We start from the raw sequence: 16,891 nt of genomic DNA, 5'->3' as shown, positions 1-16,891 counted from the left end.
CAAAGTGCCAGCTTTATGCAGAGGGTCCCACTTCCAACTTCCTAGGGAGCATGGGCTGAGGTCTTATTTTTCACACTTATGTGGACATTAACACTCACGGGCACCAACACGCTCACACACCTTCCTATCCCCCGCGGCCACAGCCAGGTCACATGCTGACCACTCTGGGTTTTCAATTCTCCAGCGCCTGGCAGTTCCCTTTCTTTCCTGCAAATTTAGCTTTGCATTTAAAAGAATTTCTAGAGGCGCCTGGGCGGCTCAGTCGTTTAAGCATCTGCCTTCGGCTCAGGTCACAATCCCAGTGTCCTGGGATCGAGCCCCACATCAGGCTCCCTGAGCCTGCTTCTCCCTCCCCATGCTTGTGCGCTCTCTCTCTCAAATAAATACATAAAATCTTTTTTTTTAAGCATTCTTTTTTTTTAAGATTTTATGATTTCATTTATTTATTTGACAGAGAGAGAGCACAAACAGAGGGAGTGGGAGAGGGAGAAGCAGGCTTCCCGCTGAGCAGGGAAGGAGGCACCCAATAAATAAAATCTTTAAAAAATAATAAAAAATAAAAATTTCTACCTGAGCCAGCATTTCTGTTTGTATCAAGAGTTGTCAGGTTATCTTATCTGTCACACGATGGAACTGGAAGTCCCCTCAGGGGTGATTTTGGAACTAGTTTCTAGAACAACAGGCCCATCTGAGTGGACATGATGCCCCCTAGCTCCCTGTCATGTTGGAAGCATCTGCTCCTGTGAGGAGTTTGTGCGAAGGGTGATCTACCGAGCACCATCCTGGCTTATTCCTGTGGCTCTGCCCGCGCTGACCACTACCTGTTTCACATGTGCCAAAGAGGCCTGTGTAGTAATGAATGAGCTAAAGACAAACGTGCCCAACTGCCGTGACAGAAGCCCAGCTCGCCCTGGCCAGCAGGCCCGAGACTGGCCATCTAGGAATCCTAGGGAGCGATGTCCAGCAGGGCCATGCCATTCTGGCCTGTGGCCCTGCTGGAATGAAGGAAAGGGGGTTGGTGATGCCACAGACAAATGCTTCCTGTGGCCCCAACAAGATGATGTGACCTGTTTGCTATGTCCTCTTTCCTGAGATGCCCCAAAGACCCGGGAACCCCCAATAAGTCCTGGTAAGAGTAGGGGCAGCCAAGAAAGGGAAAGAATCAGAACTCTCTGCCTAAGGCCTCCACTAGCTGGGAGGGTAGGCACAGCCTGGGCAGACTTGTCTATTTGGCCACAATCAAAGGAAACATGAGGACTGACCAACATGGCTGTGTGCACACCATTAGTGATGGTCAGGGACAGTCCCCGTGTGTGTCACCCAGGGGGATGAATTTGGGGCACTTCAAAGTTGCTCTGCGAAGCCTTGGTGTAGTAGAAGTCTCTGAAAGCTCTTTTAGGATCATTGTGTATCAGTCAGTGAAAGAGAAAGGGGCTGAACAGGAAGAGGGCAGAGACCCTAAGGATGCCTTTCTACTTTCTGTCTTCCACAAACCCCCATCCATCTGCTCACTGAGGGGCTGAAGTCAGAATCACGGGGTCTTTGGACCAATGCCATCCAGTTCAACCTTCCATCCGGTTCATGTTCTGTAACCTCCTTGCCAGAGAGCCTCCTACGGTGGGGCTCTTCCTGCTAATGTCATGGTAACACTGCTCTCATTTTAAGCCTCTTCTTATTGTGAGATAAAAAAAATCTGCCCTTCAGCCATTTCCACCTAAACCCATTCGTCTTCTGGTAGCTGAGGAAGGAGGGCCTCCTGCCTTCACTGGCTCAGGAGCACCTGATGAGCCTATGACCTGAAGGAGCTGTGGGAAGTGGGGCTCCTCAGACGCAGCTCACCCCCAGGATGTCTATCCAGGGAAGGAAAGGGGCCGGCCAGTGGGACAAAGCCGTGCCAGGAGGAGGGTGGCTGCGCTACTTTTTCACCTTCTCACTGGAGACTCAGTTCTGACCCCACGTGTACACAGGGAAGACATCCTCCTGGACGGGAAATAAAAGCAAGTTCTTGAGTGAGCATCAAAAGTCCAGACTAGAAAGTTAGTTTATCCTGTCCCTGCGTATAAGGCAGTGAACTGAAACCAAAAGTGTCTGTGAAGGTGAGCAAGGGTGTCCTGTGAAGGATGTTCGCGTTGGGAGGCAGGCAAGCCCTCGTGAGTTCTCTGCGCTGGGCCCCAGCCTCGGAGCAGAGCGTCTGGAGCTCCGGGCAGGTGGTTTAGCCTCCCACACGGAGCAGCCGGGGGCTCCTGGGAGTCTTGTCCCTTAAAGTATTGGCGAGCAGTCTCTATTTCCTGTGTCCCTGCTGGAGGCCCATCATGGTTTTCAAGTAATTGCGCTGGACACAGAAAAGAGGAGAAAACAGGCATTGATTAGGAGGTATGGACCTAAGGCTCAGAAGCCATGCCATTTACAGCCACCCCATCATTCTTCCTGCAAACATCACAGTTTGGGAACAAGGATGCCCTCTGACCAGTCCCAATTCTGTGAGAAATAGGTTCCATTCATCCCCTTTCATTCTTTTGTCCTAAAGAAAGTGTGTAAAACTGGGGCGCCTGGGTGGCTCAGTCATTAAGTGTCTGCCTTCGGCGCAGGTCATGGTCCCGGGGTCCTGGGATCAAGCCCCGCGTCGGGCTCCCTGCTCCGCGGGGAGTCTGCTTCTCCCTCTCCCACTCCCCCTGCTTGTGTTCCCTCTCTCGCTGTGTCTCTCTCTGTCAAAAAAAAAAAAAAAAAAACTTAAAAAAAAAAAAGAAAGTGTGTAAAACTGTTTTAAAATGGTGTGGTAGGCATATTTTTTAAAAAAGATATTATTTATTTGAGAGAGAGAGAAGAGAAAGAATGAGCAGGGGTGGGGGAGGGGCAGAGGGAGAGGGGGAAGCAGACTCTCCACTGAGCAGGGAGCCCGATGCAGGGCTCGATCCCAGGACCCTGGGATCATGACTTGAGCTGAAGGCAGATGCTTAACCGACTGAGCCACCCAGGCGCCCCAAAAAATGGTGTGGCAGGCAGGTTTAAAAGGAAACATGTATGTTCCAAGGGCCCACTTGAAAGTTTCTGTCAAGAATTAGGTTCAAAAAGAAAAGGTTTCTATCTGCAGAGGCGTGGGCACACATGTACTCTGGAGGGCCCTCCCTCCCCAAACCAACTAAATGTTCACAAATTCTTCCCTATTAATGCACTGCTGGGCTCTCAGAAAGCAGGCGTGGAAATAGAAACACTGGGCAGTTAAGCAAACAAATGGGAAACCCAACTGGAAATGTGGGTATGAATCCAGAACCCCCACAGCGTGGGGGACTGGAACTGAAGCTCCTACATTAAACTGGGATTCTTTTGCGCCCCCCCAAGTGTTTTTATTGTGGTAAAATACACACTACATAAAATTTACCATCGGAGCCATTTTAAGTGTACAGCTCAGTGGTATTAAATACATTCCTAATGTGCAACCATCACCAGCATCCATCCCCCTGACTCTTTTCATCCTGCAACGCTGAAACTCCATAACCATTAAGCACTAACTCCCCATTCCCTCCCTCCCCCAGCCCTTGGAACTGCCATTCTCTTTCCTGTCTCTGATTTTGGCGACTCCAAATACCTCACGTGAGTGGAATCCTATAGTGTTTGCCTTTTGGTGACTGGCGTGTTTCACTTAATGGCTGTACCATTTTACATTCCCACCCACAGCACACACACCAGGGCTCCAATGTCTCCACGTCCTTACCAACACTTGTTATTCTCTGGCTTTCAGATAGTTGCCATCCTAATGGGTATGAGGTGGTTATCTTGTAGTTTCGATTTGCCTTTCCCTAACGATTTGTGACCTTGAGCATCTTTTCATGTGTATACTGTCCATCTATATGTTTTCTTTTGAGAAATGTCTATTCTTTGCCCATTTTTGAGTTTTAAAAGTTCTCTATATATTCTGGATATTAATCCCTTCTCAAGTTGTAATTTTTTTTTTTTTAAGTAAACTACACCACACATGGGGCTCGAACTCATGACCCCAAGATCAAGAGTTTCGTGCTCTACCAACTGAGCCAGCCAGGTGCCCCTCACGTTGGAATTTTTGGAGGAGATTAAAATGGTCCTGCGTTGGCAATGCCCCATGGCTAACTGCAAAAGCAGTGCAAACACTGTCGGGGGGAGAGAATGCACTTATGGACTCGGGACTCCGACAGCTGCAGGTCAATCAAATGTGAACTTATGATTTAAACACACACACGAATAAAAGCTACCATGAGAGAAATTCAACAAAATGGAAAACGTTTTGACCTTGAAAAATCTGATCCTATCTATTTTGTGTGTAAAAATACATGTGAAAAGGTTTAAATAAACATAAGATGGAATGGCTCAAGTGCAACATCTGCATATAAAGCGTGTGCATTGGCATGTCTTAAACAGAAGAAATGTCCAATGCAGAGAGTTCTCCTAGAGACTCAGGGAGGGTGGGAGAATATAACACTGACTACAGAAATGCAAGATTCCTCTGTTGAATGATTTAGAATTTAAATGTTTATCTGAGACTTTGAAAGTAATGAAAGAAAACACAAGGTCTGTCTGGAATATCAAGAGAGATTCATGGTGGCAACCACGCAAATCACTTTGGTTCACCTTTTCTATGATCTTGAAATAATTTATGCCAGTCAAAACAAGTTTACAACAATTTACAATAAGGAATAAAATTTTATCAATAAAAGACCTTGTGGTCCTCTTATTCAATATACACAGTGACTTTAACCAACTGATCAAAATTAACCTCACCAATAATAGGACAAAGCAACATCTTGTGCCTCCTGTTACAGACTGTTTCTATTCCCTCAAAACACATTTGTTGAAGCCTTAATCCCCACTGTAATGGTATTAAGAGGTGGGAAACTTTGGGGAGGTAATAAGATTTAGATGAAGCCATGAGGGTGGAGCTCCTCATGATGGTTTAGTGTCCTTATAAAGAAAGGAAGAACACATGCCTAGGAAAGCCATGTGAGCACACAGCAAGAAGATGGCTGTTTACGAGCCAGGAACAAGGCCTTCACCAAGAAGCAAATCTGCCAGCACCTTGATCTTGGACTTCTCAGCCTCTAGAACCATGAGAAAGAAATGTCTATTGTTTAAGATCCCAGCCTATGGTATGTTGTTATAGCATCCCAAACTGACTAAGGCACCTCCTGATATGATGTACCATGAAGAATGTAACATCATTTCTGTGGTATTCCTGCCCAAAATGCATAACTCGAATTTAAATCACAAGAAAATATCACACAAACCTAAACTGGGGACATCCAACCAAAAAAATTGGCCTGGACTCTTCAGAAATATAAAAATCATACACAAAGAAAGACTGAGGAATTGTTCTAGATTAAAGGAGACATGGCAACTAAATGTAATGCATGATTCTAGAGTGGACCCTGGACAGGGTGGGAAGGGAGAATAATCATAAAGGACATCATTAGGACAACTGCAAAAGCTAAAATGGACTTCGGATTAAATAATATAGTTGCATCATTGTTAATTTTCCTGATTTCAACTACTATATCATGATTATGTAAGATAATGTACTCGTTCTTAAAAAATAAACACTGAAATATTTAGGAGTAAAAAACCAGAGAATAAAATGTTCTAAAATTCACTGTGGTTATGGTTGCATTTAACTGTGGATATATGAAAAACCACTGAGTTGTACACTTTAAATGGGTGAATTGTATGGTATATAAATTATATCTCAAAGTTATTTTTTTAATATTTTATTTATTTATTTGACAGAGAGAGAACACAGTGAGAGAGAGAGGGAGAAGCAGACTGCCCGCTGAGCAGGGAGCCCAATATGGGTTCGATCCCAGGACCCTGGGATCATGACCTAAGCCGAAGGCAGACGTTTAATGACTGAGCCACCCGGGCGCCCCTATCTCAAAGTTATTTTTTAAAAAAAGAATGAAATAAGAGTTTATAAAAAATGACCAAGTAAATTTGAAGAAGAACCAAATAGAATTTTTAGATATGGCTGATTAGACATAGCTGAAGAGGGCATTAAAAAACTGAAACAGGAATGTAAAGAAATTACCCAAATTACAGTATAGAGATGAGGAGCTGGAAGAAATGACTGATTTTAAGAGATACAGAGGACATAATGAGAAAGTCTAATGTGCATCTAATCAGAATCCTAGAAGAGGGAATAAAAATAAAAAGACAGTATTCAAAAAGATAAGGCTCCAATATCCCTTTCTGATAAAAATACTCAATGAACTAGGTACAGAAGAGAATTTTTTCACCCTGATAAAAGAAAGGTTCTAAAAAGGAACTTCATTTTTTAAAATTTTATTTATTTAAGTAATCTCTACACCTCATGCAGGGCTCAAACTCACAACCCCGAGATCAAGAGTTGCATGCTCTTCTGAGCCAGCCAGGTGCCCCCTAATAATGAACTTCAAAGTGTGTTGCTCAGAGGGTGTTCCCTGGACTAGCCACATAGGCATCATCTAGGAGCTTATCAGAAAAGCAGAATCTCAGGCTCCACCCCAGGGCTGCTGCGTCAGACTCTGTCTTCTAACAGCCTGGTGAGTCATGTGCACAGCAGAGTGAGAAGTGCTGCTCTAAGACTCTTCTTTTCTAGGAAACCCCACAGCTAACATCATACTTAAGAGTGAAAGAATGAATACCTTCCCCCTAAGGTCAGAAACAAGACAAAGATGGCGACTTTCACCTCTTATTTCAACTTTGTACCAGAGGTTCTAGCCAGGCAAATTAGGCAAGAAAAAGATATAAAAGGCATTGGATCGGAGAGGAAGAAGTAAAACTATTTGTATTTGTAGATGACATGATCTTATATGCATAAAGTCCTAAGGAAGCCACTAAAAAACTATTAGAATTAATAAATGAGTTCAGCAAAAAATAAATAAATAAATAAATAAATAAATAAATGAGTTTAGCAAGGTGATGGAATACCACATCATTATACAAAAACCAACTATATTTCTATACAAATACAATGAACAATCCAAGAATGAAATTTAAAATACAACTCCATTCATAATAGCATCACAAATAATAAAATACTTGGGAATAAAACAACTTTTTAAGTTCAAAACTTAAACTCTGAAAAGTACAAAACTCCACTGAAGGAAATTGAAGACTTAAGCAAATAGAAAGATAGCCTATGTTCATGGATTTGAAGACTTAATATTGTTAGGATGGCAATATTCCCCAAAGTAATCTATAAATTCAACACAACCCCAGTCCCAGCTGGCTTCTTTGCATAAACTGACAAGCTGGTCTGAAAATTTGTATGGAAATACAAGGAACCCAGAATAGTCAAAACAATCTTGGAAAAAAAAGAACAAAGATGGAGAATTCATACTTTGCAATTTCAAAACTAACTACAAATCTACAGTAACCAAGACATTATAGTACTGGCATAAAGACAGACATACAGCCCTGCGTCGGGCTCCCTGCTCAGCAAGGAGTCTGCTTCTCCCTCTCCCTCTGCCCCTCCCCCCGCTCATGCATGCTCTCTCTTTCTCTCAAATAAAATAAAATCTTAAAAAAACCCAACAGAATAACTACAACAAACCAGAGGTAAACACAAAAGAGAAATGACAAACAGGAAAATATTTGCAGCTCATATCATAAAGAGCCAATCTTCCCAGTATATCAAGACTTCCTACAAATTAGTAAGAATAAAGACCAAAAAACGATAGAAAAATAGGCAAAAATACAGATAGGCAATTTACAGGAAAAGAAATTAAAATGGCACTTAAACATATGAGAAGCTCAACTTCATTTATAATAACAGAAATACAAATTAAAGCTCCCCTGAGAGGCCATTTTCTCCTTTCAGATTGGAAAAAACCAAAAAGCAGGATAATATATCTTGTGGTAAAGCTGTGGAGGTACAGACGGGTCCAGCTCTAAGCAGGTGATTTGGCACCATCCATTAAAAGTACACATGTCCGGGGCACCTGGGTGGCTCAGGCGTTAAGTGTCTGCCTTCGGCTCAGGTCATGATCCCAGGGTCCTGGGATCGAGCCCCGCATCGGGCTCCCTGCTCCGTGAGAAGCCTGCTTCTCCCTCTCCCACTCCCCCTGCTTGTGTTCCCTCTCTCACTGTGTCTCTCTCTGTCAAAAAATAAATAAAATCTTAAAAAAAAGTACATATGTCCTTGTGACCAAAAAATTCACTTCTACAAAACTTTCACATATATTCACTTATATGTGAATTTGCACTTGTACAAGGTTATCACAATATTGGTATTGTAAACAAATGGAACCGCCCAAATGTTCCTCAATACGAGACAGGTTAAGTACATTTTGATACATCCTCACAATGGAGTACTAGTATACAGCTTTAAGAAAAAAAAGAAATGGAATGATCTTCAGAATACACTATTTAGTGGGAAAGGCAAGATACAGCACAATGCGCAATGGGAACACAAGAAACAAGTGACAGGGGTTCCGTGTCAGAGAGGATGGGGGACTGGGTATTTGTATTTATATTTACATTTTGTATTTATATTTTTTAAATGATGTGCTCTCTTTGGCAATCTCCCCATGTGCACCTGCTACCTGCTGTATAAGAATGGCCTGTTGGGGGCGCCTGGGTGGCTCAGTTGGTTAAGCATCTGCCTTAGGCTCAGGTCATGATCCCAGGGTCCTGGGATAGAGCCCTGCTGGGCTCCCTGCTCAGTGGGGAGTCTGCTTCTCCCTCTCTCTCTGTCCCTCCCCCTCCACCCCCGCTCATGCTCTCTCTCTCAAATAAATAAATAAAATCTTAAAAAAAAAATAAAATAAAAAGAATAGCCTGTGGGCACACCACGGGCCCTCTGTGTTCTGGCTCCAGACTGAGCCTCAGCAGAGCAAGCCCCTCTGCTCTGGCCCAACCTGCTTAGGGAGGAGAGTGCAGGCCCAGCCTGTGGCCAACACCCTGTCTAGCTTTGCCTCAGCTGCATGTGATCCTCTGTCCCCTGCCTCCTATTTGTGGTGGCCCCCACTGGAGAGGCGGTTCCCAACAGGCAGTAGTCTCAGGAGATTCCCAGACCCTGCCCTGGGCTGTGAACCACACATGGGCCAGCTTAGCTCCCAATAACCATCTCCAGGTCTGTGGGACCCCTGCTGGATGTAACCCAATCTAGGACTCTGTAGAGTTGGCAGAAGATACCCATGACTCTGGGTGACTCTGTATTTCCCTTGGCTGGCATATTCCTTCTTTGCCTCTCCAAAGTGGGGAGTGTGATTTTGGGTGTCCTAATAATGTGGTCCCTGAGGCCCCACCTTCCTGGAGACATGACCCCCCTCCTCCCCCAGTTACCTTCTGTTCTGTCTTGACTTTGGCATTGTAGAAGGAGATGGAGTCAGGGCCCTCCGGCAGCATCATCTGCTGCAGCTGGCTGAACTTGTCCTGGTCATCTTCTCCCTAGGGGAGGCTCAACTCAGCACAGTCCCTTCAGCCTGCCATTGTTAGGAACTACCCTGACAGGGCCTGGGGCGGGGCGGGGGGGGCCATCAGGGCAGCCCCTTGTAGGGTCTATAAATCCCCACGCAGGGCAGCTCACACCCCCTGGTCGCATATTTGCCAGATATCCTGTAGCTGCCACCTGGGCAGGATGAGCCACCCCGGAAAGGTGGCAGCAGCAAGTGATGTTTTCTGTGTCCCCATCCTCCATAACTAGGGAGAGACCTGGACCTGTCCATCTGCCTGGGCCAGCCGTGGGAGAGGCTGGGAGCAGCCCATACACAGCCATGTTTGCGGAGAAAACAGAGGATAAAGGGTACTGCCCACCACCCTGTGCTCATCCACTGTCCCCACGCCGGCCCCTGTGCCACTCACCAGAGCCACGAGCCTGCTGATAGGCACCATGCCTGGCCGGATGCCACTAGCTGGCTTCAGTGACACTTGCATGTCCTCGGGGATGAAGAAGGACTCGTTGTACCAGATATCAAATTCTGCAAGGAGGCAGGAAGACAGCACTGTGAGGTGTTGGGAAGGCCCTGAGGAAGCAGGTAAAGCCTGAGTGTGTGCCTGTCACAGGCTCACCCTCTTCTTCGCTTCCTGCTCTAGGGTCTCACCCTTTCCCGTCTCCCTCTCCAGCTCTCAGAGTCCTGGAAACACTTCAGAAGCCCCTGTCCAGCCCCAGCTGTCAGAGAGAAGCTCTGAAGCCGCTTCAAGAACCCGGGTGGTGGCCTTGCCCTCTGACTCCCGGGAGATTAGGCGGCCGGCCGACCTTCCCAAATGGCACACCCGTGAGCAGGCGGTGGCGACACTGATCCACCAAGTGCTGGCAGTACTGGACCTCAGCCCTGAGGTCACGCAGGTCCTGATACTCAGCCCGGTACTGCTTCTTGAGGTCTTTGAGCTTCAGGATCAGCAGGAATTCCTCCTCGTCAATGATCATCAGCCCCTTGTTCTCGTACTCGCCTGCAGGGACAGAGGAGGTCAGAGAACGAGCTGTGCACTTGGGGCATGGAGAGGGAGGAATTCTGGAAAGAGGGAACAAAGTGCTGGCAAAACACGAAGACCAGACACCAGAGGAAGGGCTGGGCTGTGGGGCCGGTGTGGGCAAAGCACAAGGAGGCCAGGCCACCAGGCCACGTCTCACCGGAAGAGGGAGTTCAACTCAGAGGGGGCCACACAGGCAACTTTAAGAACAGGAGGGCTGAGCAGGGGAGAGGGTAGAGATGGCGCATGCTTCACACTTATTTTGATCTTAAACCTTATTGGCCAAAGATAGCTCAGGAGTCACCTCAATTAAGTGAATGTCTACCTTTTTTGTGAGTCATATACATGAACTGCCCCCACGGGCTAGTACCACAAGGCACCTGGGCAAGGTTATTAAGAACAGAGCGTGTAAATCTGTATTATGTCAAGAGGCTGTCAGAGGCTCCAGGAGGAGAGGGGTCAGTTGTGCTATCTGTCAACTCATGGTCTTGGCATGAACTTTTAAGGTCTGTCAGATGAGGGATGCTGAGTTGAGACAAAATGACATGGTCTGTGGAGCCATTCACTCAGCCAGCCACTGCCCACGGGACCTAGAAAGCTCACCACAGGCATCATGTCAACTGCACCAGGGCCGTGGGGCTTCCACCCCGGGGAACCCTGGAGAGTGAGGAGGGGGGTGCATAAGGCAGTCTCCAGGTGTCCTTCCACTGATATTCAGTGGGGGGAAATTAAGGTACACTGTCACACCATTTATGGAGAGGCAACTAGGAATCTTGAATTGGTCCCAATTCAGGAAGTCTAGAGAGGGAGGGTACAGAGTGGCCCCCCCCAGGTCCCTCCCCTTCAGTGCAGAGAGGCCTGGTCTGTGTGCTGTGGGCAGTTCCCAGTGTGGTCACTGTGACAGACACAAGTTCTGTACAAAGTAAAGTCTTTACAGTATTCTGATGACATGGGGAGGGACCGTAAACACCTTGTGTCCCACTGGGGGGTTCTTGGATTATTGCCAAAGAAAAAACTTCAAAGAGTTGAACCTAAAATGATTTTTCATTTTTCTTTCACAAAACACTAATTAACATGCCAAATTTGCTGACCTTGCTGGGCCAATAAGTGGCTATCAATCAAAATGAATCAAAAAACAAATTTACTTGATCTATTCCCTCAAAATAAAAGTATTTTATTTAGTATTTTAACAACCAATGGGAAAACAACTCGTGTTGGGGGGAAAGAGCAAAAATGTGTGTTTTGGGGCACCTGGGTGGCTCAGTCAGTTAAGCGTCTGCCTTCGGCTCAGATCATGATCCCAGAGTCCTGGGATTGAGCCCCACATCAGGCTCCCTGCTTAGCGGGGAGCCTGCTTCTCCCTCTCCCTCTGCCCCCCACTTGTGCTCGCTCTCACTCTCTCTCAAAATCTTTAAAAAAAGTTTTTATACTGATAGATAAAATTTTAAATATTTTATTTCATTTTAAGTTTTTATTTATTTGAGTAATCTCTACACCCAGCATGGGGCTCGAACTCACGACCCTGGGATCAAGTCACATGCTCTTACGACTGAGCCAGCCAGGCGCCCCCAGATTTTAACTATTTTAAAATATTGTTTGTTGAATCTTCATCTCATTCCTTAAAAATATCTGTTTTCAGGTATGTTTAGGCATAAATGATATGTCAGCATAGCATGAATATATATTACTTAAGATATGTAAATAGGTAATAAGAAGTTGCACAGTCGAAGAAGGTGTGGGCAGAAGGGACAAGGAAGTCCTTGGTCCTGTAAGATCTTCACCCTGGAGGTTCTGGGTTGGGGCATATCTGGAGCCACCATGACCAGCCCTCCCCCATGCCCAGACCCAAGGAGGCTTAGCCCTCTGGAATAGTGTGTCACGGTTGGTGTGTAGAGTATGAGCAAAGTGGCCTCACAAATTTGGAGTTGCCCTGAGATGTAAATGAGTAAGGTGCACATCTCACTGTGAGATGATGCACCTAGCCTGCAGAAATAAAACAAATGACATCTGGAGATGCCCTGACGGATCGTCACCCGGGAAGCCTGCCTGGAACAGGGCTGTGATTTAGTCAGGGAAAGCCCAGTAACCTCCAATGTGCCCTGTTGGAAGGACAATGGAACTAGGAACGTGAACAAGAATGTGGCTTCTGAACCTTGGCCCCAGAGTCGGGGTGGTTACTCATTAAAATGCAGGTTCTGGGCCTTGCTCCAGATCTCCTGAGTTAGAACCAACAGTCAGGGCCTAGGAGTCCGTGTTTGATCAGCCCTCCCCGACGCGTCCTCCGCACACTCAAGGTGTGAGGGCACCTCAGGGCAGGGCTGAGCGCTGTCCACCATTGGGACAAGGGCACCAGGGTCAGGGTAACCAGTGAGCACCCTCCTCACACTGAGGTCCCTGTTCTCTGAGCCTGAGGACCGCCCCCCCCCCCCCCACACCACCTGCCTTAGGAGACTAGACATTCCCAGGCCGTGTTGAGGGTTTGGCATGAGGAATGATCTCAGTGACAATGACTCCCTAGGCCCTCTGGTACCCATATTCTCTTTCCCTCCTCAGTTTCTTGTGTCTTAACCAGCACCCCCACGCCAATCAGACTACCCTGGGCAGTGAGGAGACCACACAAGGACCTAGGGCCCTTGTGGGGGTCACCAGCTGCCCATCTCCCTGGGGAAGCCCCTATAAAACCAAAGGCCTGCTTCTCCACTGGGAGCAGCACATATCAGGGAGAAGGCCCAGCACTTAGGTCTGAGATAACAAAATAATGGGAGACCCACAGGCGAAGGCCGACTGACAGGGAAGGAGCCTAAGGCTCCCCGGGGCTGACGAGAGCCACATGATGACCCAGGCGTGAAGACCACACTTCCACATGCTCTGCCGGCCCCCACCCACTTCAGTCCTCCTGTGCCCAAGACAGCCCCGTTTAGAGCAGGATGACTCAACTCCCACAGCCCCCGGCCACCTTCCCACCACATTCACCTTGCTTCTCCCGGAGTGACTTCTGAAAATTTAGTGCCTCCTTGGTCATGTCCATCTCCCGCTTGATGGCATTGATGCGCTGTGTGGTCTCACTGGCCCTTTTCCTCCGCTCGTTCAAGATGGATTTGTTCTCTTTGAAGATGCGGTTGATCTCACTGCCCCGCTCGTTCTTAAAGTCCTCAAAGGCCACAGGTTTGGGGGGTGGGGTACTGGGCCTGAAGACAGAAGGGGAGGGGAAGGGGAGCCAGAGCCCAGCACCTCGCCTCTCTTCCCGGGGGAGGAAGGGGGGCTTCTGTGGGCCGGAGGCCAGAACTCCCAGGCACCCTGTGCAGGAACCACGCCCCGGTCTCTGTCTCTCCCCGCACACAAGGGCACGTGACCACAGCAGAAAGTGAGGACAGCAAGGAAAAGTGTAGGGAACAGAAAACAAAGCAAAAAACCAGGCACTACCTACTGGCAACTACACCTTGGTGTATCTCCTTCAGGGATTTCTTTGATACATTTTTTAATGTTTGAGGTCATGCAATAGATATAATTTTACATCTTACGTTTTTCACAGAGGCATTCCTTCATGCTCTAAAGCACTCTGAGAACTCTGGTTAATGAGATGTAAGGTGAAGTGCTGGGGGCCAGGGGATGTGGACTGTCTGCAACTTCCTTTGAAACGCATCAAGAGGTGCCTGGGGGGCTCAGTCAGTTGAATGGCCGGCTCTTGGTTTTGGCTCAGGTCGTGATCTTGGGGTCCCAGGATCGAGCCCCGCGTTGGGCTCCCTGCTCAGCAGGGAATCTGCTTCAGGATTCTCTCTCTCTGTCCCTCCCCCTGCTCACTCACTCACTCTCTCTCTCTCTCTCAAATCAATGAATCTTAAAAAAAAAAAAGTTAGGGGCGCCGGGGTGGCTCAGTCGGGTAAGCATCACCTTCAGCTCAGGTCATGATCCCAGGGCCCCGGGATCGAGTCCCATATCAGGCTCCTTGCTCAGCGGGGAGTCTGCTTCTCCCTCTGCCTCTGCCCCTCCCCGCCGCTTGTGTGTGTGCTCTCTCTCTCGAGTTCTCTCTCAGAAAAATAAATAAAACCTTTAAAAAATAATAAAAAATTTTTAAAAAGTTAAAAAAAAAAAAAGAAATGCATCCAAAAAATACGAGGGATGGAGAGAAAGACAGGTGCATGATGAAGTCAGTAACGTGTTAAATGTAGAATCAAGTGGGTGTTTGCTGTACAGTACTTTCAACTTCTCAGAGTTCTTGGGAATGTTCACCTGCTGGGGAAAAAGTTCTTCATGCACATCCTTGTACATCCCAAGGGCAGAGATGATAATTCACTTAGTACCTTTTCCGTAATGTTAGCTACTGAAGGTGTTTCCCAAAATCGTTTTTGGCTTTTTAAACGAATGATGCAATGAATATCCATTTGCATAAATCTCTGTCCACATCTCTATTTCCTCAGGATACATTACTGGACACTCAGTTACTGGCTCACCAGGGAGAGGAACTGCGTATCTAGAGGAAGGGGTCTCATACCTTGAGAATTTGAGGCCTTTTGAACGCCTTAGTTATTTTTGTTAATGTAAATGTAATTATTTAAATAACTGCTATTTGAAGGGCCTAAAATGATTCCATGAATAACTGCGTATATTGGAGAACTCCCGAGGTGCGACCATTTCACCTGTGGATAAGCCATCACGTTGCTTCTTTCTGGACTGTGCTCCTAGTCTTTGCCTATTATCCCCTATTTTATTTCTCATCTATCTGCAGGCGCTCTTGACATGCTGAGGATCACAGTCTGGTTTTGAATGATCTGGTGAACTTGCATGAGGTGTTACCTGGGTGGGCGTGATTCCTCCTTCGGGGAGTCTGAGGGAAGAGGCTCAATGCTGGAGGTCTCCCGGTCCCGCAGAGGCAGCTCTTTGACATCCCCCTCCTTGGAGGACGGGGTCAGCTGGGTCTTGGAGGTAGAGACCTCCAAATCCTTGCCACTCACAGGGCTGCCAGCACCTTCCTTTCTTGCTAAAGAGCTGGAAGGAGAAGGCAGGGAGGCCCCAGGGCTCAGTCATGGGCAGTAAGGTGTCTCTGGTACTTAAGGGAGTGACATTTCCAAACCCTCAGACATCAGAAGTCCCATCCCAGCCAGGAGACACCTGGGAAAACTAGGCAGGCTCCAGGTCTGAAAGCGGCTGGACCTGTGGGGCGGGCCACAGGCTTCTGGAGCATCCGGGCTGCTGAGGTCTTGATCACACAGGCCTCCTGGGGAAGGGATGGTAGAGCTCCCACCCAGGGTAAGTCTGTCTGCGGACCAAAGGTAAAGCAAGACATGTCTGCCCTGCTGCCCTGACCAGTCCATGACCTGCTCTCTCGCCTCCACTAGTGCCCACACCCACCCCCAGGAAAGTAGCTGCCCTCGCTCTCCAAGTGATGGCACCCAGGGTCTTCCTCCTCAGAGAGGCACATCTGAGCCAGCCTGAGCCATCAGGAGGAGGCCAGGGGCCTCGGCAACCCCTGCTACCCGACTCCTGTTCCGCATGGAACAGTTTTCTACAGTCAGCTCTGGCCTGTGTCCTTTAGCAGATGGTAATAACAGCAACACCACATTCGCATCGCCTACTTTCTAGGTACAGGGACTGCCTTCACCCATTTATCTTCCCAACAACGCCCTGACTTTGAAGCTACTATTAGGATTCCCAATTTAGGGAGAAGGAAACGGAAGCACAGAGAGGCTGTCATGCCTCCCATGAGGTGACCCCTTCAGCGAGAGGAGCCTCCTAGAGCCTGTGTTCACGTCCACCACTACCAGCATCTTCCAGGGACGGCATCTCATGAAGTGAGCCTAGACACTCCTCCCACCTGGCACACACAAATGATTCTTGTCTGGATGGCGAACTGGGGTTTTTAGGTGACATGAGTAGCAGGGAGCTGGGTCACAAAAGGACTCCGGTTAGGGGTGGTTTCCGCATGTAGTACTGGGGGTGGGGCTTCTCTCTTCTACTCTATCACTCCTCAGTGGTGTGACCTTGGAAGTGATTTCGCCTCTCCGAGCTTCGGTATCTACATCAGTAAAATGGAGACATGAACTCCTACCTCTTGGGGTTGCTGTGTGGACAAGAGGCAGCCAGCACAGCCTGGGCTCCACAGGTGTTGCTATAGTATTGGCAGCAATATGAGCAACTGGGACCACCCAGTAGCGAAGACACTAGCTTGTGTCCTCTCTTTCACCAGCCACGGAGGGCCAGGTGCTGAGCAGGTAAAGCAACAGGAAGGTTCCTCACCCGAGCTGTTCTTTGAACATCTTCTTGGACTTGGATTTCTTCCCAGGTTTGGTAGAGTAAGGGGTGACCCCGAGTCCGAAGCCTTGTCCATCAGGCTCACCCACTAGGTGGCCATCAACGTCCACAAGCCCTGCCTGGATAGAGGCCAGCCACAGGGCCGAGGGTTAGATTAAGGGTTTTGGCCTGTGGGGGACCCAAGTATACATGTACTCAGGTGGGCATGTTCACCCCACATGCCAAG

General features: G+C 47.7%; 1 protein-coding gene across 8 annotated transcripts in view; it reads right to left on the bottom strand.

Annotated features, from left to right (window-relative positions):
* Window positions 1–2,010: 2,010 nt before the first annotated feature.
* Window positions 2,011–16,891, bottom strand: part of KIF9 (kinesin family member 9) — a 45,669-nt gene continuing 30,788 nt past the window's right edge. For 5 of the 8 annotated variants that reach the window (XM_028087121.2, XM_088028589.1, XM_088028592.1 and 2 more), the window contains 7 exons: window positions 16,651–16,784; window positions 15,211–15,402; window positions 13,390–13,604; window positions 10,219–10,395; window positions 9,808–9,923; window positions 9,289–9,393; window positions 2,011–2,332 (listed from right to left, as the gene is read on the bottom strand). In XM_028087121.2, the coding sequence (XP_027942922.1) occupies window positions 2,282–2,332; window positions 9,289–9,393; window positions 9,808–9,923; window positions 10,219–10,395; window positions 13,390–13,604; window positions 15,211–15,402; window positions 16,651–16,784 (990 nt within the window). In that variant the 3' untranslated portion in view covers window positions 2,011–2,281. Of the gene's footprint in view, window positions 2,333–9,288; window positions 9,394–9,807; window positions 9,924–10,201; window positions 10,396–13,389; window positions 13,605–15,210; window positions 15,403–16,650; window positions 16,785–16,891 lie in introns of those variants that run through there. The other 3 variants (XM_088028596.1, XR_015769414.1, XR_015769413.1) reach the window with 3 other exon arrangements.

This window comes from Eumetopias jubatus, unplaced genomic scaffold, assembly GCF_037043125.1.
Source record: "Eumetopias jubatus isolate StellerSeaLion01/CBP00866 unplaced genomic scaffold, mEumJub1_p1.0 scaffold_1, whole genome shotgun sequence".
Classification (NCBI taxonomy): Eukaryota; Metazoa; Chordata; class Mammalia; order Carnivora; family Otariidae; genus Eumetopias; species Eumetopias jubatus.
This window is presented reverse-complemented; position numbering and strand designations above follow the sequence as displayed.